Source organism: Petromyzon marinus, chromosome 49, assembly GCF_048934315.1.
Source record: "Petromyzon marinus isolate PM22_M1 ecotype Great Lakes invasive population chromosome 49, UKy_Petmar_22M1.pri1.0, whole genome shotgun sequence".
Classification (NCBI taxonomy): domain Eukaryota; kingdom Metazoa; phylum Chordata; class Hyperoartia; order Petromyzontiformes; family Petromyzontidae; genus Petromyzon; species Petromyzon marinus.
Window position 1 is genome coordinate 8,211,925 of NC_133715.1, and position 27,815 is coordinate 8,239,739.

The 27,815-nt window shown below is 52.0% G+C and overlaps 1 protein-coding gene across 4 annotated transcripts in view; it reads left to right on the forward strand.

The window, feature by feature from the left end:
- The window catches only part of HDAC8 (histone deacetylase 8), a 192,502-nt gene extending 166,977 nt beyond the window's left edge, over positions 1-25,525 (forward strand). Inside the window, exons 10-11 of one of the 4 annotated variants that reach the window (XM_076074671.1) lie at positions 14,348-14,453; positions 16,056-16,390. In XM_076074671.1, the coding sequence (XP_075930786.1) occupies positions 14,348-14,453; positions 16,056-16,324 (375 nt within the window). In that variant the 3' untranslated portion in view covers positions 16,325-16,390. Of the gene's footprint in view, positions 1-14,347; positions 14,454-16,055; positions 16,412-23,782 lie in introns of those variants that run through there. The other 3 variants (XM_076074672.1, XM_076074670.1, XM_032972782.2) reach the window with 3 other exon arrangements.
- Positions 25,526-27,815: the final 2,290 nt, after the last annotated feature.

Consider the following 27,815-nt stretch of genomic DNA (forward strand, 5'->3'; position numbering starts at 1 on the left):
CCACCCACTCAGCACACTGCAGGTCACAACAACAACACACTCACCCACCCACTCACCACCACTGCAGGTCACAACAACAACACACTCACCCACCCACTCACCACCACTGCAGGTCACAACAACAGCACACTCACCTATCCACTCACCACCACTGCAGGTCACAACAACAACACACTCACCCACCCACTCACCACACTGCAGGTCACAGCAACAACACACTCACCCACCCACTCACCACACTGCAGGTCACAACAACAACACACTCACCCACCCACTCACCACCACTATAGGTCACAACAACAACACACTCACCCACCCACTCACCACCACTGCAGGTCACAATAACAACACACTCACCCATCCACTCACCACCACTGCAGGTCACAACAACAACACACTCACCCACCCACTCACCACACTGCAGGTCACAACAACAACACACTCACCACCACTACAGGTCACAACAACAACACACTCACCCACCCACTCACCACCACTGCAGGTCACAACAACAACACACTCACCCACCCACTCACCACCACTGCAGGTCACAACAACTACACACTCACCTATCCACTCACCACCACTGCAGGTCACAACAACAACACACTCACCCACCCACTCACCACCACTGCAGGTCACAACAACAACACACTCACCCATCCACTCACCACCACTGCAGGTCACAACAACAACACACTCACCCACCCACTCACCACACTGCAGGTCACAACAACAACACACTCACCCACCCACTCACCACACTGCAGGTCACAACAACAACACACTCACCCACCCACTCACCACCACTACAGGTCACAACAACAACACACTCACCCACCCACTCACCACACTGCAGGTCACAACAACAACACACTCACCCACCCACTCACCACCACTGCAGGTCACAACAACAACACACTCACCCACCCCCTCACCACACTGCAGGTCACAACAACAACACACTCACCCACCCACTCACAACCACTACAGGTCACAACAACAACACACTCACCCACCCACTCACCACCACTACAGGTCACAACAACAACACACTCACCCACCCACTCACCACACTGCAGGTCACAACAACAACACACTCACCCATCCACTCACCACCACTGCAGGTCACAACAACAACACACTCACCCACCCACTCACCACACTGCAGGTCACAACAACAACACACTCACCCACCCACTCACCACCACTGCAGGTCACAACAACAACACACTCACCCACCCACTCACCACACTGCAGGTCACAACAACAACACACTCTCCCACCCACTCACCACACTGCAGGTCACAACAACAACACACTCACCCACCCACTCACCACCACTACAGGTCACAACAACAACACACTCACCCACCCACTCACCACCACTACAGGTCACAACAACAACACACTCACCCACCCACTCACCACACTGCAGGTCACAACAACAACACACTCTCCCACCCACTCACCACACTGCAGGTCACAACAACAACACACTCACCCACCCACTCACCACCACTACAGGTCACAACAACAACACACTCACCCACCCACTCACCACACTGCAGGTCACAACAACAACACACTCTCCCACCCACTCACCACACTGCAGGTCACAACAACAACACACTCACCCACCCACTCACCACCACTACAGGTCACAACAACAACACACTCACCACCACTACAGGTCACAACAACAACACACTCACCCACCCACTCACCACCACTGCAGGTCACAACAACAACACACTCACCCACCCACTCACCACCACTGCAGGTCACAACAACAACACACTCACCCACCCACTCACCACCACTGCAGGTCACAACAACAACACACTCACCACCACTACAGGTCACAACAACAACACACTCACCCACCCACTCACAACCACTGCAGGTCACAACAACAACACACTCACCCACCCACTCACCACCACTGCAGGTCACAACAACAACACACTCACCCACCCACTCACCACCACTGCAGGTCACAACAACAACACACTCACCCACCCACTCACCACCACTGCAGGTCACAACAACAACACACTCACCACCACTACAGGTCACAACAACAACACACTCACCCACCCACTCACAACCACTGCAGGTCACAACAACAACACACTCACCCACCCACTCACCACCACTGCAGGTCACAACAACAACACACTCACCCACCCACTCACCACCACTACAGGTCACAACAACAACACACTCACCCACCCACTCACCACACTGCAGGTCACAACAACAACACACTCACCCACCCACTCACAACCACTGCAGGTCACAACAACAACACACTCACCCACCCACTCACAACCACTGCAGGTCACAACATTTCTCTTTCTGCGTCTTCTCTCGCACCGCTCCACTTTGCAATGTCCCCAAGTTACATATAACTGCATTCAAGAAGTGCTTTTGTTACCTTTTATCCATTGCGCATTGAGAGGGCGCCTCTCCAGAGCTCCCTCTTTAGTTGAGGCCCTTTCTTTGGTCAGCAGCGGAGTGGGCAAAGCGATATGCAGGGCTGCACGTTGAGGCGTGCTGTTTGTGGCTGGCCCCTTGGCATGTCAGACCTCTTGAGCCTGCGCTCGGCAACCGTGATAGGAACAAACAAACAAAATGTGTCATCAGACATGTTCACTCCGCTGCTGCACGAATCACTCCGCAAGGATTGGCGGCATTGTTGTGTATGATTTTCAAACTGAAATTCGCCAAAAAAAATTTTTTGTCTCTGTCTGCCTGCCTAACGCGCGGTTAAAGCTTCTCACTTGGCTGAGCGAGCAGCCCCGGAGAATTCTGGGAGGTCATCTGATCTGATGCAATGATGCATCCTGGGATTTTGTTGTGCGTGTGCACGCAAATAATGCCACGCTTGACGTACGAAGGACAGCCTGAGGCAAGGGCAAGTAGCGTATTCTCTGCAATATAAGCTCCTGCATTATCAGCGCAGTCTCCCGGCATATTGTTCTTGCGGATAATGATTGCCGCTTTATTATAAACTGTGTGGCAATGCAGCATGTGCATATGCACGTGCGCGCGTGTGTGTATTTATACCTTGCATTGTCCGAATATAGCGGTAACAGCTTGAATATATATTTACACAAATACACGTGCTCCGTCGGTCTCACGGCAGCGCGCTAAATCTACCGCGGGGTTCAAATGCAATTTACCCGATGGACTCCTTATTTTTAGAACGAAAGCCGAACGGAGCTGTTTCAATGCAAGCGCAGGTCGGACGTCACCTCCGTGCCTCGCACACCGACGGATTCCCCTCGTTCAACATTTGTTGTTGTTTGTTGTTGGTGTTGATGTAGTTGTCGACGTTGCATAAATGAAACGCCGAGTACATTCGATCGACCGCGCTCAGATTCAGGAAGGAGAAATAAAACAGACCGTGCGGTTGTATCGGATTAAGGTTCACTTAAATTCTTATCAGTTAAGCATTTTTCTTAATGGTGCCTGCCAATGTTCCGTTATTTTAATTAGCGCGCAAAAGCCATTCCGCCAAACGAATGGTCCCGCTCATTATTTTTGCCCCTGGTGCCGCTGGTGCAGTGGTTAGCGCATCACACGTGTGTGTTTGGATGCGATAAGTAATCATCAGGTGTGTGTAGCGTGCATGCCTTAATCTGTAAATGAAAGGAAAGTAAATTAAACGGTAGGCTGTGGGTCTAACGGGGGGCAGTGGTGTGCACGTTGCTTGCGCTGTGAACCTGGTCACCCCGAACTCGATTGCTGGCCCACAGCTAACATCAGTTGTGTCCCTGATATCAGACTCATCGTGACGTCAGACTCATCGTGACGTCAGACTCAGACTCATCGTGACGTCAGACTCATCGTGGCGTCAGACTCATCATGACATCAGACTCATCGGTCTGCCTCTCCCTCCTCCCAAACCGCATGTCGACAATCCGCAATGACCAGCATGGTGAAGTATGATTTCAAAAACTAAAAAAACCGTGACGAGCATAACGTGAGGAGGCATGTTTTTTTTCCCCAGCAGGGGATTGACATAGGGCTGTACATTATAGTTGTACAATCTAGTGAATGCACATAATGAATAAAATTGCAATCGATAACAAAAAAAACGTACTGTTTAACAGTACTAGCAACGAATAGTAGTAACGAATTGGCACGTTCTGTTTACGTGACAACCCTTACTAATTGGCTGTGTCGGGTGGTGGCGGGTTTCACGACACATTAATATTTACGCGATCTAACCCCCCCCCCCCCCATCAATTACGGAGAGAACAAAACGTTCTGCTGTGTAAGCATTGTGTAAATGAAATATGCGGAGACTATGGAAAAAATTAGATTGAGAATCGCTGCGATTAAAATGTTATATATTTCCCTCGACAGCCAGTAGGGAATTTTAATCGCTTATTTTAATCGCGTATTTTAATCGCTTATTGTAATCGTTCTCCGATGAGGTTGTTGTCACGAGTGGACAGGTCAACATCTCGCTTGCTCGTTCCGTGGCCGCGTCTCTTATTTCCATCATCACCACGGCCTCTCGGTGAAGACTGTCCCTCTGGGGTTGTATTTTGGGACAGTGGTGGGGGGGTTGGCGGGGGGGGGAGGGTTGTGGTGGGGGGTTGTGGGTGGGGTGGGGAGGTTGTGGGGGGTTGTGGTGGGGGGGGTTGGGGTGGTGGAGGTGTGGTGAGGTTGTTGGTGAGTTGATTGGTGGGGGGGGGGTTGGTGGGGGGTGGTGGTGGGGGGAAGAGTTGTGGGGGGGTGTGGCGGCCGGGGGAAGGTGGTGGGTGGGGGATGGTTTCGGGCTGCATTCTCGGCTGATTGTTCCACTCTGTCCAGGCCGACCGGATCACAGCCCCTGGCCTTCACAGGCGCCCACAGCCGAGTCCCCCCTCCAGCCCTCCCAGCCCTCCCTCCCCTCTGCCCGTGCCCTCCGCCAGGAAGCCCCTTTTGTGTTTCTGTGGCCTGAGGACGCTCCGACTGTGCTTGGCCACTGCCAGCGCAGCTCTGGGGGGCCCGAAGCCTCCTCGCGCGCGCCTCTCGGCTCCGGCCAATGGAGAAATTCGCCTCTCGTTGTTGGCGCCACGCGCCTAATTGGTGGGGAAACAATAAATAGGTTTATTTGTGTCTGTCGTCGTCGTTGTTGTTGTGGTACTGGATGTTTGCTAGATTTGCTGCGGCTGTAATGTGCGTAGTTCACTGTGTGTGTAAACAATGATGATAATGGGAACAGCCCTGATCAGGGTCAGGTCTGTTACATATTTAATTATATTCTCATTTTCACCACCACCACCACCTCCTCCCACCCCACAACCCAACCTTGGAATTCCAAACTCGTTTTCTGGGTGTTTGCCCCCCTCCTCATAACAAAATGCCCGCCTCTCTCCTTTCAGCCTTCCTCTCTCTCTCTCTCTCCAGCGCACCCTCCCCACCGCTGCCACCACCAAAGACAAAGATCCCCAGCGTAGCCTTCACAGGCTGTTCGGGGCAAGTGCTGTTAGCGAGCAGCACCAACGAAGGCCGGCACCATGGCACACGCAGGGGGTGGGGTGGTCAGCACCACGCTCGCCCGCCTTTGTCTCCCCAGTGGCGATGTTTACCACAGCGCACCAGGTAGCCATTTGAGGCTGAGTCGACCTAGGGGGAGGCCCAACAGGGGTTCGGATAATCGTCACTCGGTGTTGGTGGCCACGAGAGCGGGAATCGAACTTGGGACGCCTGGTTCATAGTGCAGCGTAGCGCTAACAGCACCACCACCTCCTCGCATACCTTCCCAGGGCTCACCCATCCCCCAACATGGCCCTGTTTGCTGCTGCTGCTGTGCTAATCCGGGTGGCCGGTCACTGCCGCCGCAGCCGCTACGTAGCAGCGTTCCGCCTGCGTTGTCTGCAGGCTGAGAGAGAGAGAGATGTGTGTGTGTACGATGCGATTGTCACGCAGTGTAAATATGGGTGTGAAAACAAACCCACCGAGCGCGCGTGGTAGTGACTGACGGTGATGGTTGGTGGGTGGTGGTGGTGGTCGTGACAGTTTTACAGTTGCCCGGTCTTTTGAGAATCGCTGTTCAGGAAAGACCCACAGCCCCACTCACCCGCCTTATCATTATTTAAATCCCCGCCTTGGACCGACGAAACAGTACAGTAACGTTTTCTGTCTCGCTCGTTAGCCTTGTAGAAAGTGTTTAACTTCTCATCACGGGGGGGGTGAGAGATGGTGGCAGTGGCTTGCCGAGGCCATCATCCAGCAGTGGATCGACCATGGTTTTGCGATAGCGATGATGGGGGAGGGTGGGTTGTTTACGTGATTTGTGTGTAATTTTGTTGGGTTGAGAGTTGGAGAGTTGATTATTAACAATTCAAAAGTATTATTTTTTTAAATGTCACCCGTAAGTATGCCATGCCCTTTTAAGTGATTTGTGTGTTTAATCATCGGCCATGGTCAATCCACTGCTGGTCGAAGGTCTCCTTCAGCCGACAACATCTCTCGTACGATTCTGCGATGTAACGATCCACTAAGCACTCGCACACGAGCTGGCTGAATCGCTCCATCTCTCGAATTGGCGTGCTCTTAGACACGTTTTTTGTTCCTTGGCTGCCGCTCCATCGATATAATTGACCCTTGACCCTAAACCCTTCTGGCCACGTGTCCTGCCCAAGGCCACTTTTTTGAACACGTTGAAAAAAAATATTTTTTGTTCTCTAAATAATGCGCTGGTAAGCACACTGTGCCTTTTTAAATGATGTATGTTAGGAATTAATGTGGGATTCTACAAGACAATTGCATATATATATTTTTTAAATCAGATCATTTAAATCGTATAACAACTCTCAACGTGCGTTCGTGCTCACAAAAGTGATGCCACCCGATGGTGCTGGCCACACCAACCCCTCGTGTGCCGTGTCGGCCTTCGTAGGTGCTACTCGCTAAACAGCACTTGGCCCAACAGTCTGCTAAGGTCTGACACATGGGGGATCTGTGTCTTTGCGCGCGTTCCTGACCACGTTACTGCCCTCCCAGCTGCATTAATAATGCATCCTACTCCTGCGGGAGAGCAAAGCGCGACCAATAACAACTCTTGAAACTGCACTGCGTTTCAAAAGGAGACGTTTGCTTTTATTTATTTTGTTTCACCGGGTGTGAGAACTCGGCAATCTCATTTGCAAGGGTGACCCGGGTCACCGAAAATATACAAAGATAAATCAGACTTCATACGGCGAGGACAATGAATCTCAATCAGAGCAGAAATTAACCGCGCGAACAGGTGGTACTCAAAATGACTGCGCAATTGTGCGCGGCTACGTTCAGTAAAATCTACATTTTTTTAACGTTTGCTCGGTCAAATTACGTCTAAAAATAACTCATCGAAAAGTGAAACGGCAAAGGTGCACGCCCTGCAATATCTCGCTTACGCCACTGCTGACGGAAGGGGCCTTCCCCGAAGAGGGGGCTGTAGAGATTCCTCTACACCAGCGGTTCTTAACCTTTACTGTAGCCTTGCATCCCCCCGCCCTTCCCCCACTTTGGTTCTCAATCGTAAAAAAAAAATGTACAATGTTCATAAATGCAGAGGGTTTGATGAAACAAAGTAAGTTGCAACGTATGTGCCCGTGCTTAATTTGTGTTTCGATGATTTACCTTAAAAAAATCTGTCCGTGTCTCGCACTGGGCCCCAGAGAGGGCATCTCACACCCCCAGGGGGTCCGTGCACCCCAGGTGAAGAACTACTGCTTGATAGGACATTTGGCCTACTCTTCCTCTCCACGGAAGAGTAGGACGCGTGATCTACGATCGACTGTCTCTTTGTCTACTTGGTTATATTGCTGGGTGGGCAGAGGCAGAGAGGGTGATTAAAGAAGCATGACCATTGTTGCAACCGCCACGCTGGGAAGTACAAATTGAACCGGCGACCTCAGGATTGGAAATCGCAGTGCGCCAACCATTAATTACAACGCCGCGATCGTCGTTCCACGCGGTCAACAGAACACCCAACGCGTCCGTCGATAACGCGGGAAATAAATATACGTCTTCTTTGGTTCTTTCGGTAAAGTCACGTAGAATGAGAATAAAATAATAAATTGATAAAATAAAATAACACAATAATAAATTTTATCAATTTATTATTTTATTCTCATTCTACGTGACTTTACCGAAAGAACCAAAGAAGATGAATCATTGCAGTCACGAAAGCTTTAAATCGAAAAAAATAAATATACGGTCGGTGGCCCGTCAGGCAGTTTGCCCCCCCTTTCGCTGCGGAGAAATGTGCCATTGTCTGAAAACGTCGTCGTCGTCGCCTGTCCCTACGTTGTAAACTTTCCTTTCGGGGGGCTCACGGCAGCGCCGCTGACGCGCGCGTCGCCACGCTCGCGCACGTCTTTGTTGTTTGCGCCCCGTGCGGCTCGTGGCATTGTTGCCCCGACGATTCGGCGAGCAGGCGAGCGGAGCCGCCGTAGCCGGGTGGCGGCCTCGCTCTCGCCGCCCGTTACCCACCAAGTCGCTTTCTTTTTGTTTCCGCGGGTTTGGCGGTGCCCGTTTGTGGTGGCGGCGGCGGCGGCCGTGGTGGTGGCATCGCCCGTCGTCGTCAACCTCAAAGGGGGGGGGGGGGAGCTGTGTTTACAGGCGGCGGCATCGTTGGCGAGGCCCCACGCCGTCGTCACTGCCCCTCCCCCCCAACCCCCCAACGTGCACCGAGTGCCCCGTGTCCTGCAGCGCCGCTCCATTCACTCGCCGCTTCGTGGCTCTCGCGACACCCTCACGGCAAAGTCGTCCACCCCCCCCACTCCACCTCGTGCCGGCAGCAGAGGGTGGTTTGCCTCCACATTTAGGTGGCGGTGGTGGGAGGGTGGTGGCTGTTGTACAACTGCCGTGCAGGGTTTTTTGCGGTTTGCTTCCGAATAGCTCTCACGATGCTTTTATTTTTTGTTGCGGATCGTTGCCGCTCGTCGTTTGCCGTGATGTCAGACGTTCCGGACGTCGTGCCGGAGCGGCGCTGCGGTACAACCCCCGAAAGCACACGCTGGAGATGTCTGACGTTCGCCTCCAACGATGCTCCGACGTTTCGCTCCATGTGGCCCGTGAGGCTTCTTCAGGAACCTCGCCGTTCTTGAATCCGTCGCATCTCGCCCAACCAGTGGTGTCAACGGTTGTGTCGCGGTCAAGTCGATCGGCTGGTCGCGTCTGGTGGGAAAAACTCATTCGGGTTAATTCCCACCTTCTAAGTCCACCCGGTCGGCTTGGAAGAGTAGGCCAAGATACCCTCTAGAAGGGCTGTCTAGAGCTCCCGCGAGTGGGAAGCCCTTTCTACCAGCAGTGGCGTGAGCAGGGAATTGCGGGGCCGCATATATTTCCCCACCTTGGGCTATGTTCCATCGTGCCTTGCTCGAGAGAGCTTTCTGCGATCCAATGGCTTTAGAAACATTCATCCTGCGGATTTGGCAACCTTCTGCTGGTGCGACGGGGGTGACAATGCTGACTTCACTGACCGGTCTTGTAGTGACTGCGAGTGCAGCAGGAAGAGCTTATAGACACGTTTCCCCAGCAGTGCGCGCGTTGCGTGAATGTGTCTTGAGTGCGTGAATGTGTCTTGAGTGCGTGAATGTGTCTTGAGTGCGTGAATGTGTCTTGAGTGCGTGAATGTGTCTTGAGTGCGTGAATGTGTGAGCACGTGCGGGGAGCGGTAGTCTAACAGTGATCCGAGTTCGATTCCTGCTCACGGCCAACACCAGCGGCGATAATCTGAACCGGTCCTGGGCCTCGCCTAGACCGACTCGGCCTCAAATGAGTACCTGCTGTGGATGTGTTAACATCGCCACCGGGGAGACAAAGGCGATCGGGCGTGGTGTTTGGTCACCCACCCCCTCGTGTGCCGTGCCGGCCTTCGTAGGCGCTCGCTAACAGCACTTGCCCCAGCAGTCTGTCAAGGCTACACGGGGGGTCTTTGTCTTGCGTGCGCGTGTGTGTGCGCGCGTGTGTGTGCGTCGCCTCATCCCCCCCCCCCAAAAAAAAAAACCTTGCTTTCCTCCCACTTCTCCACCCAGGGCAACAAAGTGCAGCTCCGAGTAAAGAAAGCTGTCATTTGTCTCTAATCACATTCCACGAGCGCATAAAGCAGCTTATCAATTAAAAACCAAAAAAGTCTTGGCCTTCCTGCTCTCTGGGCTTGCTTACCCACGGCTCTCGTCTGCTGCTCTGAAGTGAATTGTTGACTTCGCGCGGTGCGTGCCAGCCTGTCGCCCTGTCCGCCGTGTGCCTGCCTGGCTGTGCGGTGGCTCTTGAGTTGTGTGCCGCATGTCCCATGAGAGAGGGCTGCTGGGTAATATGAAGTTCCACTCCTTGGTACTGTGCCGTTCACTGCGCCCTTCATCCCCCACCCCCAGCCAGCGTTGTCTTCCATCCCCCACACAGATTTGCGTGCGTCGGTAAAGGCTTGGGCCAGGGCAGATAAGTCTGTGGAATTAAATTAACGTCTGCTGATACACGTTGCCATCGTTTGCCCACGAGACACCCCTGCACCTTCCTAATCCCCTATTTGCCTAGATAATCCGGAGTGTGTGCGATTTAAAAGAAAAGTAGGGGGCATTTAGTGTGATCACCTGAAAGGTCCCATTTATATGAAATGTATTGCCGTTCTTGATTTAATAAGCGAATAGTTTACAGCTGCTTTTGTTAATCCACTGCTTGATAAAGGCTTTCCCCGTGCCGCGTTAGTCGTGGTGGTGATTGTTCAGCCATACCATACTTCACCTCGCTGGTCACTGCAGATTGGTGGTGGGTGCAGTGGCCCAGACAGCTTCAGAGATCACCACCGATGTTCACCGTGGCTGGGAATCGTTACATCAGGTGACCAGATTCATAGGGCAGTGCGCTAACCACTGTACCTCCGCTCCCCCCTCCTCCCCTCGCCCAAATGGTGTATTTACATGGGTAGGTTTACTTTTTGTTTTTCAGCCTGAAATTATTAGAAATGTTAGCGCCGTCGGTTCGCTTAATGGAGAACACACAATGCACGTTTACTTAAAAAAAATGTTCAAAACACAACAAAGCACACAAACAGGTTCCCCCCCCCCCACCCCCGAAACCTGAACGACGGCGCGAAGCAGTTTGTGAATATTTATTCCGTCGAGGATGGCTGCTATGATGCGGAAAAATAAAATCATCCATCCGTGCAGCCACATCTTAATGCCTCTTTGCATCTGCCCGCACGGAGGGAGCGAGGCGAAAATGCGCCCGGGGTTCGTTTACTTGTTGGTGTGTGGTTTTATTTTACATAAGCATTTAAAAAGGAGGAGATTAGAATTTAAACAAAGAGAGCCCGTCCCTTACAACTGGTCTCCCAGATGGCAGTTGTGAGGCCTTCCGTGCCAGGAATGTGCTTCCAGCTCTCTCTCTCTCCCCTGCCCCCACGTTTTTTTTCCACATCCTCTATAACGTGATCCAGCCCGGTGAACCAGCAGCAGCAGTGGCTGAGCGGCTGATATCCACACTGCTCAGCGCTCGGCTGGAATAATAACAACAGCAAAAAAAACACTCAACGTACTCGTCGGCACCGCTCACCTAAAGAGCGCGAATGATTTTGCCGCATTCGCCGGATTGTGTGTTTGTGTGTGTACATGTCTGTGCGTATTTTGGACTTTTTTCACACCTTACGTAGTAACCAACTGTGCTACATCGGAGATGCAGGGGGGTGCCTCCGGAAAGTAGGATGCGCTCAAAACTTTGGAGTAATTTTTGGAAAATAAAGTGTGTTTTATAATTTCGAGGATACGGTATTGCTACAGAGAGCCGTCTTCTGTGATTTGATCGTAAAGTGGGGAGATAGCCGTCTGCTGGCAAGACGATTCTGACCAACAAGATTAAAAGACGTCTTCTGGAAGACAAATGCCGTAACTATGGAGAGCCATCTCTCCTGGAGATGGGCAATGATGAACGCGCTGCTTTACAATGAGAGACGTCTTCTGGAAGATGATTATGCACGGCTGGTGGTGTCTTCTGTCCTGCGGGTGGGTGATGCGGACTGCTGTGGAGAACCATAGCAATACGTTTAGCAACTCCGATGAGCACGCTCGGGCTGCATACGGTTCCAAAAGGATTTCAATGTACATCTTCCAGAAAATGATTCTTAACAATTTGATTGAAAACACGTCTTCCGGAAGACCAGTGTATTCTCCGGATCATAAGACGCAACCCTTAAGTTTTACTGAAAACTAACATTGGTGGGGGCGGGAGGGGGAGTCTCGTGATCCAGTAAAAAACGGAAAGAGAATGCTTTGGGCAATGCCCCTTCTCCATGGCAGAGATAGAGAGGCCCCCGATGAGACCGAGTGAATAATAGCTGGAGACTGCGCTCTGTGTACACCACGGGGCTCTGTTATGCCGTCGTATTCAGTGATAATTTCCAATTAATTGGGCTTATTCCAGCTGTGTGAGACTTAAAGAATTCGGTTTGATTGACAAGCAGTGAGCACTCGTCGCAGGGACGTACGCAGGATTTGCTCCCGGTGCGACCGAGACCTCACGTGAGTGAACTCGTATGCAGCCTCCGTGGCATCGTCTCCTCGGGGTGATTCTCAGACACAGGGTGGTACACCGCTCACTGCGATTGTTCCAAACGGATATTTCTTCGTGTCGTGTCGCGGCGGCAAGAGCACGCGCGGTAAAACCCAAGGGTTGGGGAAACAATTTTACGTAAAGCGACAATATAATAATTTGTACAGAATATACGGATTAAAAAAATATTTATATTCCTCTCAACTCGCAAAACCCATCCATCCAGTTCACCGTGGAAGTGGAAGCTGACAGCGCTCTACCATTTCTTGATGTTCTACTCGGACGGGGTCGAAATGGGAAAATAACACGCAGTGTTTACCGAAAGAAAACGCATACTGACGCCTATCTGAATGCAGAGTCACACCATCACCCCCGCAGAGAAATCTGCTCTTATCAAGACGCTCATTCATCGAGCTAAGAAAGTGTCAAATGGTGACAGTCTGAGAAGTGAAATTCAACACGTTAAAGAAGCGCTGCAAACGAACGGTTACAATGATGCACAAATCAACAGGGCATGGAATGCCAAAACCAAAATCAAATAACACGAGCAACAAAACATCTGAGTCAGATTTGGCACGGTACATAAAATACAAAAATTAATATCTGGTACAAAAGATGTATTACCGAAGCTATCAACAGAAGGTGTGTACAGGATTAGCTGCACGTGTGGTAAATGTTATGTTGGGCAAACAGGATGAATGATCAGCACGAGACTAAAAGAACATCAGAAAAATATAAAATTCTCCCAAATACAACTGTCAGCAGTAGCAGAACACGTGTGCCAACAAGGACACTCGATTCATTTTGATAATTTTGAAGTTCTGTGCAAAACTAGCTACTACTAGCCAAGACTAATTAGAGAATCTATCGAAATTAAAAGAAATAAAAAAATAACTTTAACCGTTCGGATAGCGACTGCCTTAGTGCTGCGTGGAAGCGAACAATCAAATAATACATTATTTAAATACATGCCTACAAAGGGCAGCGTACTTCAATATGGATTACCGTTGGTACGGCTATTTTAGTACACACAATGGGCAGGAAGGACAAGTTCAAAGGGCTCGCATAATGCATAATGTACGTTGCCTCAGTCACCCCCCCCCCCACGTGACACAAGAGTGCAGCAGCGTGGTCAACACATCTACGCCTCTATATAAGGAACGAAACAGTAAGACTTCTCCACAAATCTGGCTGTCGCCTGATGAAGCTAGTTGTAATTACTCGCGAAACGTCGTACTCAGATTGTAAATGTTGTAGCTTGGCTCTCCAACACAGCGGTTAGTGCTGTACTAGTGACGAATTGGCCACGTTCTGTTTACGTGACAACCCTTACTAGTTGGCTGTGTCGGGTGGTGGCGAGTTTTAACGACACATTTAGATATTTATGCGATCTAACCCAAAAAAAAACTCTTATGGATATATATTACTGCCACATAAAAATTCAAACAGCGCTCAAACGACACGCTTGCTGGTGAAAATAAATCGTGTTTGATTCCATTATACACAGCTGTTTATTCAGAGAGGAAACATTGGGACACTTTCGTGGTGATGTCGACGGGATGAAAAGGATATTACCGCGCATTACAGGTAAAAAATTGCGATTGCCGTCATGATTAATGCCGCAGTGCCTCTGACCTGCTTCACCTTTGCCAAAGAGATATTGTATCTGAATGCGCTCTTTCCCGGTTATAAATAAATAATCTGATTGATTGAAAAAGAGCGGCAAATCAGGCACGGGGAGAAGGTTGCACAAGGAACCGTGAGTTACAAAAAATGCAACGTGCACTGTTTTTGCTGCGTCTTTGTGTAGTATTTTACAGAATATGGACCAGACTACATGCTTGACATCACTCCAAGCTGTCGGACTGACAAGAACGACCAACAGTATCTGGACAATCTCATCGCCAGAGTACGAGGTATGGGAAAGTGTGAGCGGAGTACTCGAGCAAGGCACTCGCACGCAAACACAGACGCACACGCCTTGTTCATGTTCAGCTCAATACGCCACACATCTGAATCTTCATTTATCTTGGAGCAATCCGATGAGCTATACAGCTCTTTTTCATAGATGTCCAGTAGGGGCAGGTGAGAACGTTACAACAACAAACAATACAAAAAAACACGGTTGGAGTGCAGAGTTTAAATAAAAAAAAATTAAATAAACATTTTTTTTATTTTACTAGGTAACGCCCACTGAGCTATTAGCTTCTCATTCAGAAGCGACCTGGCCACAAATGATAGCTCAACGAAGTGGCTTATCATGTGCAAATCAATAACAGCCAAATACTCTAAATAATCTGAACGCACGTTTCTAATTGTCGAGAGAAAACCAGAGGGACCCGCATGGTATAATTGTAAAACATATTCATGATCATGGCATCTGTTTTATCGTGGATGCCGCCACAGTGATGTATAATGGTCAACACAACTGGATCTGCAATCCAGAGGTCACCGGTTCGATTCCATCTCCCGGACAGTTTCTGAAATCCTCCCCCCACCATCCCCCTCTCCCCATCCGCGTGTTGTCCACCGAGCGGGTATTTTTGGGTAGCCCAACCACAGGCGATCGGCGGTAGGTCGCGCGCGGTGGAGTAAAATGTGGGTGCTCCCACCTCTTCCAAGAGACGTACGGTCAGTGTGGCGGACGCGGATACGGTACTTGACGCACAGGCGGCAATGAAGATGGGAAAACCTTAAACCGTCACCCAATTGTTAAATGTTGTGAGATCACTCTCCAGCCACTTCCGGCGGTGGTGCTGAAGCAGCAATAGCGTGGCACGTTTGGTTCACGTTCCAACGTGATTCATTGGCTTTGTCGGATGGAGGAGGGTATACGACACACATTTAACTTCAGGGCGATCGCACCCTAAACGTCAATTATCATTGCTGGATAACCAAGCTGCTCGCTGGAAGACTTTATTAAAATCGTACATCCATGTGTGGTTAGTAAGACGGTGGGGAGCGGTGGTGTAGCGGTGAGCGCTGTGCTGCGCTACGAACCCGGGGGCCCGGGTTCGAGTCCTGTTTACGGCCAACATATTGGTGTTGATTATCTGAATCGGTCCTGGGCCTCCCCTAGGTCGACTCAGCCTCGAATGAGTACCTGGTGCGGTGTGTAAAACATCGCCACTAAGGAGACAGAGGCGGCCAAGTGTGGTGTTGGCCACCCACCCCCTCGTGTGCCACTAGGCCCTTCATAGGTGCTACTCGCTAACAGCGCTTGCCCCAACAGTCTGTTAAGGCTGCACAAGGGGGGGTGGGGGTAGATCTTTGTCTTTGTTGAGGAAGCCAACAATACGAATCAGTTTCTCTCCTTGCTGTGCGCGTCTCCTAACGCAATCGACAGGACCCCCGGCGGCACCACGACCACCACGACACGGCGAGCCGTGCCGCACGCGACGACGTTAAGCCGGTTGCCCCGGTCCTTTGTGAATGTAGCGGGTCGCCCGAGTCGGGCCATTGTTGTGCCTGTGCGTGTCGCAGCCGAGTGAGCCTCACCCCCAAATACACTAATCCAGGTCGGCCAAACCCCGTTCCTCGCCGTGGTGGCGGCACCACGACCTCATCGCAGCGGCGGCGGCGGCAGCGGTGGCGTTTGGCTAGTGGCGGTCACCGCGTCGCGCGCTTTCTGGGATGCGCTTCTGCGGCCGTCTGGAACGCTCTTCCTTCCGACATTAAGATGCCACTGCAGCTATGCGCTATTAAATCATCTGGGTTGAAAACTGATTTCTTTAGAACTGGCTTTTGTGTATTTAGATTGGTGTCCTTCCCCCGCACATCCAATTAGCTTGGCAGGCTACGTACGGTGCGAAAGAAGTTCAACATACATACCATGGCATGTCTCTTTAATTAATTAAATAAATAAATGTGACGTATTCTCTATTGACCGATGGATGAAGGCTTCCCTCATGCCAGTGCCGGTAATGGGGGCTTTTTGACCGTACTTTGTCACGCTGGTCAGTGTGGGTTGGTGTATTGGCTGCAAAAGGGTGGCACCCGTTCTGATATCAATCGCCACTGATGTTAGCTGTGGCCAGGAATCTAACTCGGGTCGTCGGGGTCATGGCGCAGTGCGCTGTCCACTATCCCAGCGCCTCCACCCATAGCCTGTCAATTACCGAATCACCATATTTTAATTCTGGATTGAGTCGTACACACTACACTTGCCTTATGATGGCTAAACACATCCCACACACGCCTGCATTCTCCCACACGATTCTCCGCTTTAATTTGGATCACGCTCGTCACATCACGCAAGACGTGTTCAGCAATCATCAGACGCGTGCAGGATGCAACGGCTAAATTCGTGTTCTAGTAATGGTAAAAACAATCTCTGCGCCCGGCACACCACATCAAGGACACCTCTCGCTTTGGCCACGGCCGTGAGTCACGTGACTGTTCTAGCCTACCAGTGACCCGGAAAATATTGCCACAACCGGCACACCACATCCAGTATCGCCGTGCAACAGGTGCCGAAAGTCTTCCCGCACGAGCCGTTTAACGCGACGATTTACCCCGTCCCTCAGATATTATGAAAATAAATAATGCATGCTTCCCGCATTTATCTCTCCACATACAAAAAAAATAAGAGTGACGTTTTTTTGCACAATCCTTCTGGGAGTGCCACGGTTTCAGCAACTTTGGTTCAACAAGACATCTCCAGACCGGTCTTGACGTCCAGCGGCTCATCAGCATACTCAGGCTCGCTTCAACCAGCTCTGGAGAACCACCCGATGCCTATAGGCAAGCACCCTTTCTGTTTTGAACTGGTCACAGTCCGACGCAACCCTATAAAACACGTGATGCAAAATAGTCGTTAAGTCAAGATAATCGCCGAATGTCAGGTTAATATTACATTCCTCACCACTGCCACGCTTTTTGTTTTTTTCCCCCCGAAGGTTTCAGGAATTACCGCGTGAATTTGAACAATGGCCGCGCGTAACGTTTGTCGGAATGCAATAACGGGCGCCACCGTTTTGTTTATGATTTCTCACTCCCCGCCACCATCCGCCGCCCCCCCCCCGCCCTCAACGAAACTCTGCCCCGGCGGCCCTCGCGATAAATCACACGTTGCGGCGCGATGATTTATTGTGCCCCACTCGGTGGCGGATCGGTCGCTACCGCCGCTGCCCGTGGCCACCTACCCACGTGGAAGCGCGATCGCAGGACGTACGCGTTGGCGGAGGGGGCGATGGCAGCGGCGTTGTGTCTCTCAAGGCAGATGGCAAAGCAGATGTCAGCAGGTAAAAATAGTCACGGGCAGGAGGAGGAGGAGGGGGGAGTTTCAGCCATCAGATTTTATCAGGTAAAGTGATGCTCTCCTCTGGGCATCGTAGAGATGGACTAACGAAGCAGTTGATTAATGATTCAGCGCTCACCGATTCACTCCGTTTCGCTTGCTCGCTCGCTCACTCGCTCGCCGGCGGTCAGCCGCCTCCCTATGACTCTTCTCTTGCTACTACCTTCACTCGTTCATTCCTCCTGCCTTTTTCGGGACTCCTATCTACCAGACTGACTGTTTTGTCTCATCCGCACTCTGTTCCAACACACTGCAAATTACAAAAGTACACTCGCCCACCCACTCGCTCGCTCGCTAGCTCACCCACCCACTTGCCCCACAACCACACTGCATGTCACAGCAGTACACTAGCTCACCCACTCACCTACCCACTCGCTCGCCCACTCACCTACCCACCCACTCACCTACCCACCCACTCACCTACCCACCCACTCACCTACCCACCCGCTCGCCCACTCACTTACCCACCCACTCACCTACCCACCCACTCACCTACCCACCCACTCACCTACCCACTCACCTACCCACCCACTCACCCACTCACCTACCCACCCACTCACCTACCCACCCACTCACCTACCCACCCACACACTCACCCACTCACCTACCCACCCGCTCGCCCACTCACCTACCCACCCACTCACCCACTCACCTACCCACCCACTCACCTACCCACTCACCTACCCACCCACTCACCTACCCACCCACTCACCTACCCACCCACTCACCTACCCACCCACTCACTTACTCACCTACCCACCCACTCACCCACTTACCTACCCACCCACTCACCTACCCACCCACTCACCCACTCACCTACCCACCTACTCACCCACTCACCGACCCACTCATCCCCTCACCTACTCACCTACCCACCCACCTACCCACCCACTCACCTACCCACCCACTCACCCACTAACTTACCCACCCACTCACCTACTCACTCACCTTCCCACCCACTCACCTACCCACCCACTCACCTACCCACTCACCCACTCACCTACCTACCCACTCACCCACCTACCCACTCACCCACCTACCCACCCACCTACCCATTCACCTACCTACCCACTCATCTACCCACCCACTCACCCACCCACCCACTCGCCACACTGCAGGTCACAACCACTTCCCTCTCTGCTTCTTCCCTCGCACCGCTCAAATTGGGAATTCCCACTCATCATCATCTCCCTTTCCCAAGTGTTTTACACCCTTAGCTCTTTATGAGCGCTGTTCGTTGCTGACCGCTTTGGGTTTCTATTTTTGGGGGCCCTGTGCTCGGCGAGCGTGATTTAAAAAAACTCAAATCCGATGGCTATTTGAGCACCGGTGTTTTGAGATGGGTTTCTGGCAATGTAATGGCGAGACAAAACAAGCAGTGCAAGAAGAAGCCTGGCAGGTAACCCGGCAGGTGACGTGCTGGAGGTGTGGACTGGGCACAGAACGGTTGTGATGAGTGTGTGCGTACGTACGTTGAACTTACCTTGCGCCGTACGTAGCCAACCCTGCTAATGGGAGGTGCAGCGAGGGACAACAAACTAAACACAGGACAGGGCCATCGACTTGGAGGTTGGGAAGAGAACGTGGCAGGGTGAGTATCGTGGTGGTGATTTGGGCACGAACGGTTGCGCCGGGTAGGACGGCGCGTGCAGATCTAGAGGAGGGCCTATGGGCGACGCGGGCAGAGCCGTGGCCTCCACGAAGTCCGACGGTCGAGGGGAAGCCCTAAGGGCGGACGGAAGGGACGCTGCTAGCTCGGACGTCGGAGGTCACGTGTCTACTCTGCAGCAGCAGCTGTGGGATCTGGCAGGGGGCAGGAAGTGTTGCCTGTGAGGTTGTGGCCATCAACAGCCACGATGACATCTTGATCTTAATCTTGAGAGTGAGGGAGGCTGGCTAGCCCCCGAGACAGCGCAGTGACCCCTGTATACAAGGTTCACCGGTCTGACCCCCCCCCCCCCCCCCGCACCCCCCCCCCCCCGACCAACCTCGTTCCCATCACAAACGCCCAGGGCCGTGTCGAGGCCTCACCGACTGTCAACAAGCGCAGAGCCTGGCCGGCCGTAATCTCAGCCGGGATCTGTCCGGGGGGGGTGGGTTAGCGGCCCTGCACGCAGCACACCACATCCAGTATACCTCCACGTGCCACCTACTCCAGTCTGACCAGTGACGCCAGAAGATATTTCCGCAGCCGGCATTCCACGTCCAGTATACCGCTCGCTGGGCCGTGGCTACAAGTCGCGTGCCAACTGCTGCAGTCGGCCCAACAAGGACTTGGGATAATGTACAATGGAACGTCTTTGGGTCCTATGTTAGTCTAAGGTCCTTTGTTAGTTTCAGGGTCTGACGTTAGTCTAAGGGTCCTACGTTAAATTTCTATTTAAAGCTTTCATGACTGCAGGGATTCATCTTCTTGGTTCTTTCGGTAAAGTCACGTAGAAGGGAAATAATAAAATAATACAAATAAAACAATGAAATGTTAGTCTAAGGGTGCTACTTTAGTCTAAGGGTCCTACGTTAGTCTAAGGGTCCTGTGTCAGTGTATATATCTACGCTGGTCTGTAGGTTCTGTGTAATTCTATGGGTCTCGGTGGCTGAGCTTGATTTTAAAGGGCACTTGTGCAAGGATTGAAATGAGCAACTGCCCCATCCAATTCTGCCCCACCCCCACTCTACGTAGCCTGGACCCCCTCCAGCCCGCGGGCCTTGGTGCAGTTGCACCGCCTGCACCCCTCGAGAGCTACGCCGCTGCCACACTCGTCGTGGATTTACGCGTCGTCCCGGATGACGCGTGCCCACGTGTGTGACCACGTGTTTGCGTACACACGCGCGTGTGCATGCACGCGTGTGCAGTGGCGGCTGCTGTATGTTCACACGGCGTGGGGCTGTACGCTGCAGAGCAGTGGGTTATCCTAATGGGCATCACACTGTGCCAGTTTCCACAGTGCTGATGGTTGTGTTATAACAGCGCTGCTATAATTTCTTCAGGGAATTACCGAATTGTGTGCAGTCGGCTATAAAAATGAATATTAAAAAGGGCTGAGAAATAATTTGAGACGGACCGCCGAGGCACCGCCCTTGGAACGCTTTGCTCGTTGCTCACAACTCCCGACATCGCATTCTCCAGAAAAAAATAAACGACGTCAAAATAAATAAAGACCTCTTCCTTTCGTGTCAAGAGTACCTAGCGCTCTCTGACCCTGCGAAATAAAACAAAAAGCGTTTAATTGATTTTTTTTCTTCCACGGGCGTGTTTGTGTTTGTTCTACGAGACATCTGTGATTCGATTACGCGTTTCCGGCACGCTAGCCCCGCCGCTGTTTCCCCCAATATGACTCAGTGCCATATTAATTTTTCCCCTATCGGGGGGGGGGGGTGGGGCGGTGGGAAGAGCGCCCTATAGGATTGCAGTTAAAGGATTTTTTTTGTTATTCTTGAAAACCCCGAATAGGTGAAGGGCCGAGTTGAGGTCCGCCGGCCGTGCCATGGGAAGGCCGCTGAAGCCAAGCGCGCGACGCACTCGATGCACACACACACACGATGTACACACACACACACGATGTACACACACGCACACGATGCACACACACTGCACACACACACACGATGTACACACACACACACACGATGCACACACACACACGATGCACACACACACACACACACGATGCACACACACACGATGCACACACACACACGATGCACGCACACACGATATACACACACACGATGCACACACACACACGATATACACACACGATGCACACACACACACGATGCACACACACACACACGATGCACACACACACACACGATGCACACACACACACACGATGCACACACACACGATGCACACACACACGATGCACACACACACGATGCACACACACACACACACGATGCACACACACACACGATGCACACACACACACACGATGCACACACACACGATGCACACACACACACGATGCACACACACACACACACGATGCACACACACACACACTGCACACACACACACGATGCACACACACACACGATGCGCACACACACACGATGCACACACACACACGATGCACACACACACACACGATGCACACACACGATGCACGCACACGCGCACACGCACACACGCACACACACACACGATGCACACACACGCACACGATGCACACACACGCACACACACACACGATGCACACACGCACACACGATGCACACACACACACACGATGCACACACGCACACACGATGCACACACACACGCACACACACGATGCACACACGCACACGATGCACACACACGATGCACACACGCACACACGATGCACACACACGCACACACACACACGATGCACACACGATGCACACACACACGCACACACACGATGCACACACACGCACACGATGCACACACACACGCACACACACGATGCACACACGCACACGATGCACACACACGATGCACACACGCACACACGATGCACACACGCACGCACACACACACGATGCACACACACGCACACACACACACGATGCACACACGATGCACACACACGCACACACACGATGCACACACACGCACACGATGCACGCGACGCGACTGTGATTGTTGGCGTCGCCTGGCACCTCTCGTTTCCAGAATCACACGCGTCATCCCACGGCTATTGGACTCGGAACGAAACGCTCCTTTTATTTAACCGAAAAAATAAATGTGACGAAGGTGGGCTTTGTGGGGGGGGGGGACGGGGAGGCCTTTATCCAGCAGTGGATTGAACACGGCTGATGATGATGATGATCGAATATGATTGATGATGGTTGTAAAATTAATCAATTGTAGCCGCGGGGGGGGCAGGACATTGTCTTGATATCACGTGCCACTCACGTTAGCGGTGGCCGGTAGGTAGAACTCGGGTCACTGGGTTCGTTGTTGCAGCACCGCCAACCACTGCGGCACCACTCCGCAAAACATTTATCGTCTCTTTTGGAGCGATTTAGGAAATAAAAGCATCGCAAAATGCCGCATATTTTAAGGGGCGTGTGTTTTTTGGCTGCAGAATTTGTATTCTTTGCTAAGTGGAATGAGGTTGATATTTTTTTTTCTTGCGCTGGGATGTGTATTGGCCCGAGAGACGGCTGACTTGACAATTCCTCAGCGGCAACTCACCTCATTGCCACTTGCGGGCACGTTGCCTACGTTGAGCTTCTTTCGCACCGCACTCAGGCAACCGTGATAATCGGCGGTGCTCACACCTGTGCTCCAGTCGGCACTCGGTGCATCGCGTCGCCTCAACTCCGTACGCGTATAACAGCCGCCCCTGTTGGGCGCACTCGCCCGGCTTGTCATTGGTTTCCTACATTCAGTGGCGGTCGCTGGCCCACGTTCGGTGGCCGCGTTCGATTTATAAACTCCTCGGGAGATGACTGAAGAGATGTAGACGAGGGCTGATAAAGATGCGGTGAGATTAGAGATGAGGATAGAGCTGACGTGAGATGAGAGGAGAGAGATAACAGATGAGACAGCTTTGTGGTGAAATTATACGAGGTGTGGGTGATAGACGGCTGGCCGTGCGATGAGAGGAGAAATTAAAATGGGACAGAATTGTATTGAAAACGAGAGAGCTGTAGAGATGATACAATGCACCGAAGCGAGAGAGATGCAGAGAAGAGACAGCTGTAGTCAGATTAAATAAGAGGGCTGCGGACGAGTTAGAGATGTGAGAATGTTACTAACTTTATCTTTATTGACATTTTATGTTCATTAGGACCTGTATTCAAGCTGATATTTGATCCATCCCGATATTATTCTTTTTTTACTTCACAAATTCCAGGGTCCCCTTGAGCTGTTTGGGGCCCTACACTTTCGCCCCGGTTTGCTTCTGCATTGCCGCCACCAATGTACCCAAACTCACTCTCCCCTTCCGCTGTGCGACTTTTTTTTTGCAGCCAACTTGAAAAACGCATCGTAATCTTCACGCGGGGACGAACGCAAAGACGCCGAGGACTCTTGTGGCACGCGGGACCGACGGGGACGATTTCATTCTACGGATTTAGACGGGAGGAGGGGGTGGGTGGGGGGGTGATACGGGAGATTATCCAGAAGCGGCGGCTTGTGATCACACACTCGCGCCTTTCACCGACAGACGACATCTCGGTGCACTTTAAAGCCGGGATAATTTGTCAAAGTTTAGTTCGCCGCGCTCTCGTGTTTCGTCCGGTCCGGTGGGGAACGAGCGCGTGTGGAAAAAAAATCCCGTCGGTTGTTTTGCTTGCGTACGTTATTAGCGGTTGCGCTGCGGAGCTCTGCGGTGCGTTTTCCGGGTCGTGCCGCGCGTTCGCGAGTGCCGGGTTGAGCGTCTTTCGCCGGCGGAACTCGTCCTTTGGGAACCGATCCACGTCTCGGATTCGACAAAACGTCGGGGGACATCGTTTTCCGAGTGACACGCGCCACACAACCTGAAGAAAGCACACCGATCGCGAGAGCTACATAAAAAAAAAATTGCCAAAGTAAAAGAGGTGACGCCGTTTCATCAAAATGACGCTGGGATCGTACCCCGGGCGACGTGTTTGGTGTTTGCGTCGAACCGTCCACGATGTTTCTGTGTCGATGGCGACTTTGCGTTCGGTCCACTCAAGAGAAGTCGCGAATTGACGTCGAGATTTAAAGGTGAGATTGAGATATTTTTGTTTGTGCGACTGTTAACATCACGGTGAGATTAGAACAGGCCTTCATCCAGCATCCAGCAGTGGATCGACCATGGCTGATAATGATGATGCTTGTGAATGCGGTTCGTGGTTGTGTCCGTAGCCTGCAGAATTTACTTGAATGCATACATTCATAGCTCTTAGTTCATCCACTGTTGGTCATTGACGGTTATTTGACCCTAAACTTCACCACGCTGGTCGGTGCAGGTCGGTGAAACGAAGGGGATGTTTCCTGTTACCACTTGCGATGTTACAAATTGCACGGGGCTTGCTATCGCCCCCCCCCCGAAAGCGCGCCTCTTCGCTAGCAGTGCCCTCGTCGCGTCGCGCAAAGTAGGTTCTGGCTGTGGAAGAACATTGGCGTGGGGACCTCGAACATTGTCACCCCTTAACAGGGTCGTTGACGCGAAGGGAGCGCGCTTATTTCGGAGAGAGGGATCACGAAGGGCAACCGAGAGACACTCCGCTTTGCCGGCTCATCGTCGTCTCATCAATTCCACGTGCGCTCGCGTCAAAACCTGCGCGCGTTCGAGAGCGTGTAAGGCGCAGCCCTGCAATGGCTCGCTGTGCGTACGCGTGCACGTTGAACTTCTGCCGGCACCGTACGTAGCCAACCGTGCTAATGCGGAGTTGCGGGGAAGGACAACAAACTAAACACAACGAGTAGTTCTAATGAAATGCGTTTTCAATCTACGCCACTGCTGGTGCAGTCTAGAGAGCCCCCCCCCGCCCTCCTCAAAAGTATTTGGCCTACTCTTCCATGCTGGCTAAACGTCTTGAAAAAGGGGGTACCCTTTACCCCACCACACGCGACCTCCCAATGGACAAACTGTGGTGGTGACGGCTTGCCCAGTCCAGTTGTGCTGACCATTCCGCCGCTGTGACGGCGGCCCTGATGTGTGCGTACACCGAGAGAGTTTATTGTGACCTGTTGTCACCGTTGTTTTGAACCAAATTGTCGAATAAAAACGTTTTGCAAGAAAACCTTGGAGTGACGTGAGCTGAAATTTCTACACACCGTTACGCAACGCTGCAGCGCGGCCTGAGCTAGAGGTGGGGGTCGACACTATACACAATTTTAAACGCTTTAAATTACTAATTTATAAACTAAACAAAACCATTTTTCTTTTCCAGGTAAAGCCCACTGAGCTGTATAGCTATTCTTCGTAAGCAATCTGGCCACAAATGATAGCTCAGCGAAGTGGCTCATCATCGTGTGGAAATTGATAGCAGCCAAATACTCTAAACGCGTGAAATTGATTCTAAATTCGAAGGGAAAAAACCAGAGGACCCGGAGAAAAATCCACGCGACCACGGGGAGAGAGACAAACTCCAAATATACAGCAGCAGCAGCAGGCGTCAGGGTTGGGATCGAGCCCACGACCTCCTGTACACCAGGCGAGGTAGTTAACATCTCCTAGCCACCGTGATGATGACAAGAGAGAGAGAGAGACGCCGCAAACTCCAAATATACAGCAGGCATCAGGGTTGGGATCGAGCCCACGACCTCCTGTACACCAGGCGAGGTAGTTAACATCTCCTAGCCACCGTGATGATGATGACAAGAGAGAGAGAGACGCCGCAAACTCCAAATATAAAGCAGGCATCAGGGTTGGGATCGAGCCCACGACCTCCTGCATACCAGGCGAGGGAGTTAACGAGGGGGAGGGGGGTGGGTACGGGCCTGCCTTATCGGACGCTGGCGTGATCACGCTTCCCTTTCTGGGACGCGCGATGCCACGTGCCCCTTCGCCTGTGTCATTACACAATATTCCGCTGGCCGCAATGGAACCTGCGAGCGGATTCCGATCTCCCCCGCCGAGTTGGCTCACACGCGTGGTGGACAAACACCCACGGCGGTGGAACGGACATGTGCTAACCCCCCCCACCCACCCACCCGGCCCACCGGCGTGTCTCTTGCCCAGCAGCGTTACGTTGGTTTTTTTTGTTTCAACGAATCGCCTTTTGTTCGATTTTGCGTTCCAACGGCACCGACAGAGAGAATTTGTGGGCTCGTTGTGCGTGCGCACGGTCAGCAGCGGTGCTGCCATCGGCGGCTGCGCAGGGCTCCTCTCATTGAACGAACCAACCTGGAGCGGTCGAGCCAGGAGGAGGAGAGAGAAGGAGGGATGAGGGAGGGGGGGGAAGGAGGAGAAGGAGGGAGGTGGGGGATGAAGGAGGAGGGGGATGAAGGAGGCATTGCCTCTTCATCTCCGCAGACGCAGCTCGTGTTTACGCCCCCGCCCCCCCTCCCACTTGCTGAGTATTCGCTGCACTGGAGCGGCCCGGTGGTCCAGGCACCGCCTGCAGATTTCCCCGCGGTTCTCCTGGCGTTGGTGGAGGAGGAAGCCCTTCGCTATTCGCGGTCTCCGCTGCTGTCACAGTCGCAGTCGTCGTCTGAGCAGCTGTTGGTGCCGCTCGCAGTCGCGTGCTCTCCCCGGTGATGAGATCAGAGATTCCGTGGTGGTAATGATGGTGGTGTTGGTAAAATTCCTCCGCGATTTGAGTCCCGACCAACCAACCTTTATCCTTCATCGAGTCGTGGATTGTTGACAAGGGCTTATGAAAGTTACGATTCATTCTTGGTTGAGAAAATTGCTTTTGGAAAACTGAATTTGGTTCAGAAACGCAACATCCTCCGATGTGTCCAAAGTAACAAAAAATTTCAGTGGGTGCATATTACCCGCTATCGCGTATCGCACCAGACACGTCGACGTTGAGAAATTAAGTTGAACAAAATACGGAAAAGAACGCAAACCGGAGGCGTGGGATTACACGGATAGACATACAGGGGAGCACGTGCATCGGAGGAGAAAACAACAAATGGGAAAACCTCTTCCGGACCGTTCATGAACGTTGGGCTTGGGCAGAACACGCTTGTGTTGCGCCCGAAACGTCGTGATTTAATTTATTTTATTTTTTATACCCACGTGACTTTACCGAAAGAACCAAAGAGTATGGATCACTGCAGTCACGAAAACTTCAAATCTAGACAGAACACGCCACTCGAAGAAGGGATGGTGACCGAAGGCCCAAATCGATGATGGGATGGCAGCCGCAGAGAGAGAGAAAAATCAACCACCGCGGAGATGGAGCCGATGAGATCAAAAGCTGGGGGAAGCCTTCGTCTATCAGTGGATAGATCGTGGCCGACGACGAATGAAGAATGAGTGAAGGAAGAATGAGTGAATGAAGAATGAATGCAAACGAAATCTCCCATTAGCTCTTGTATCGCGCACGGTAGCCGTGCTGTGATGGACTTAAACGTCCCACG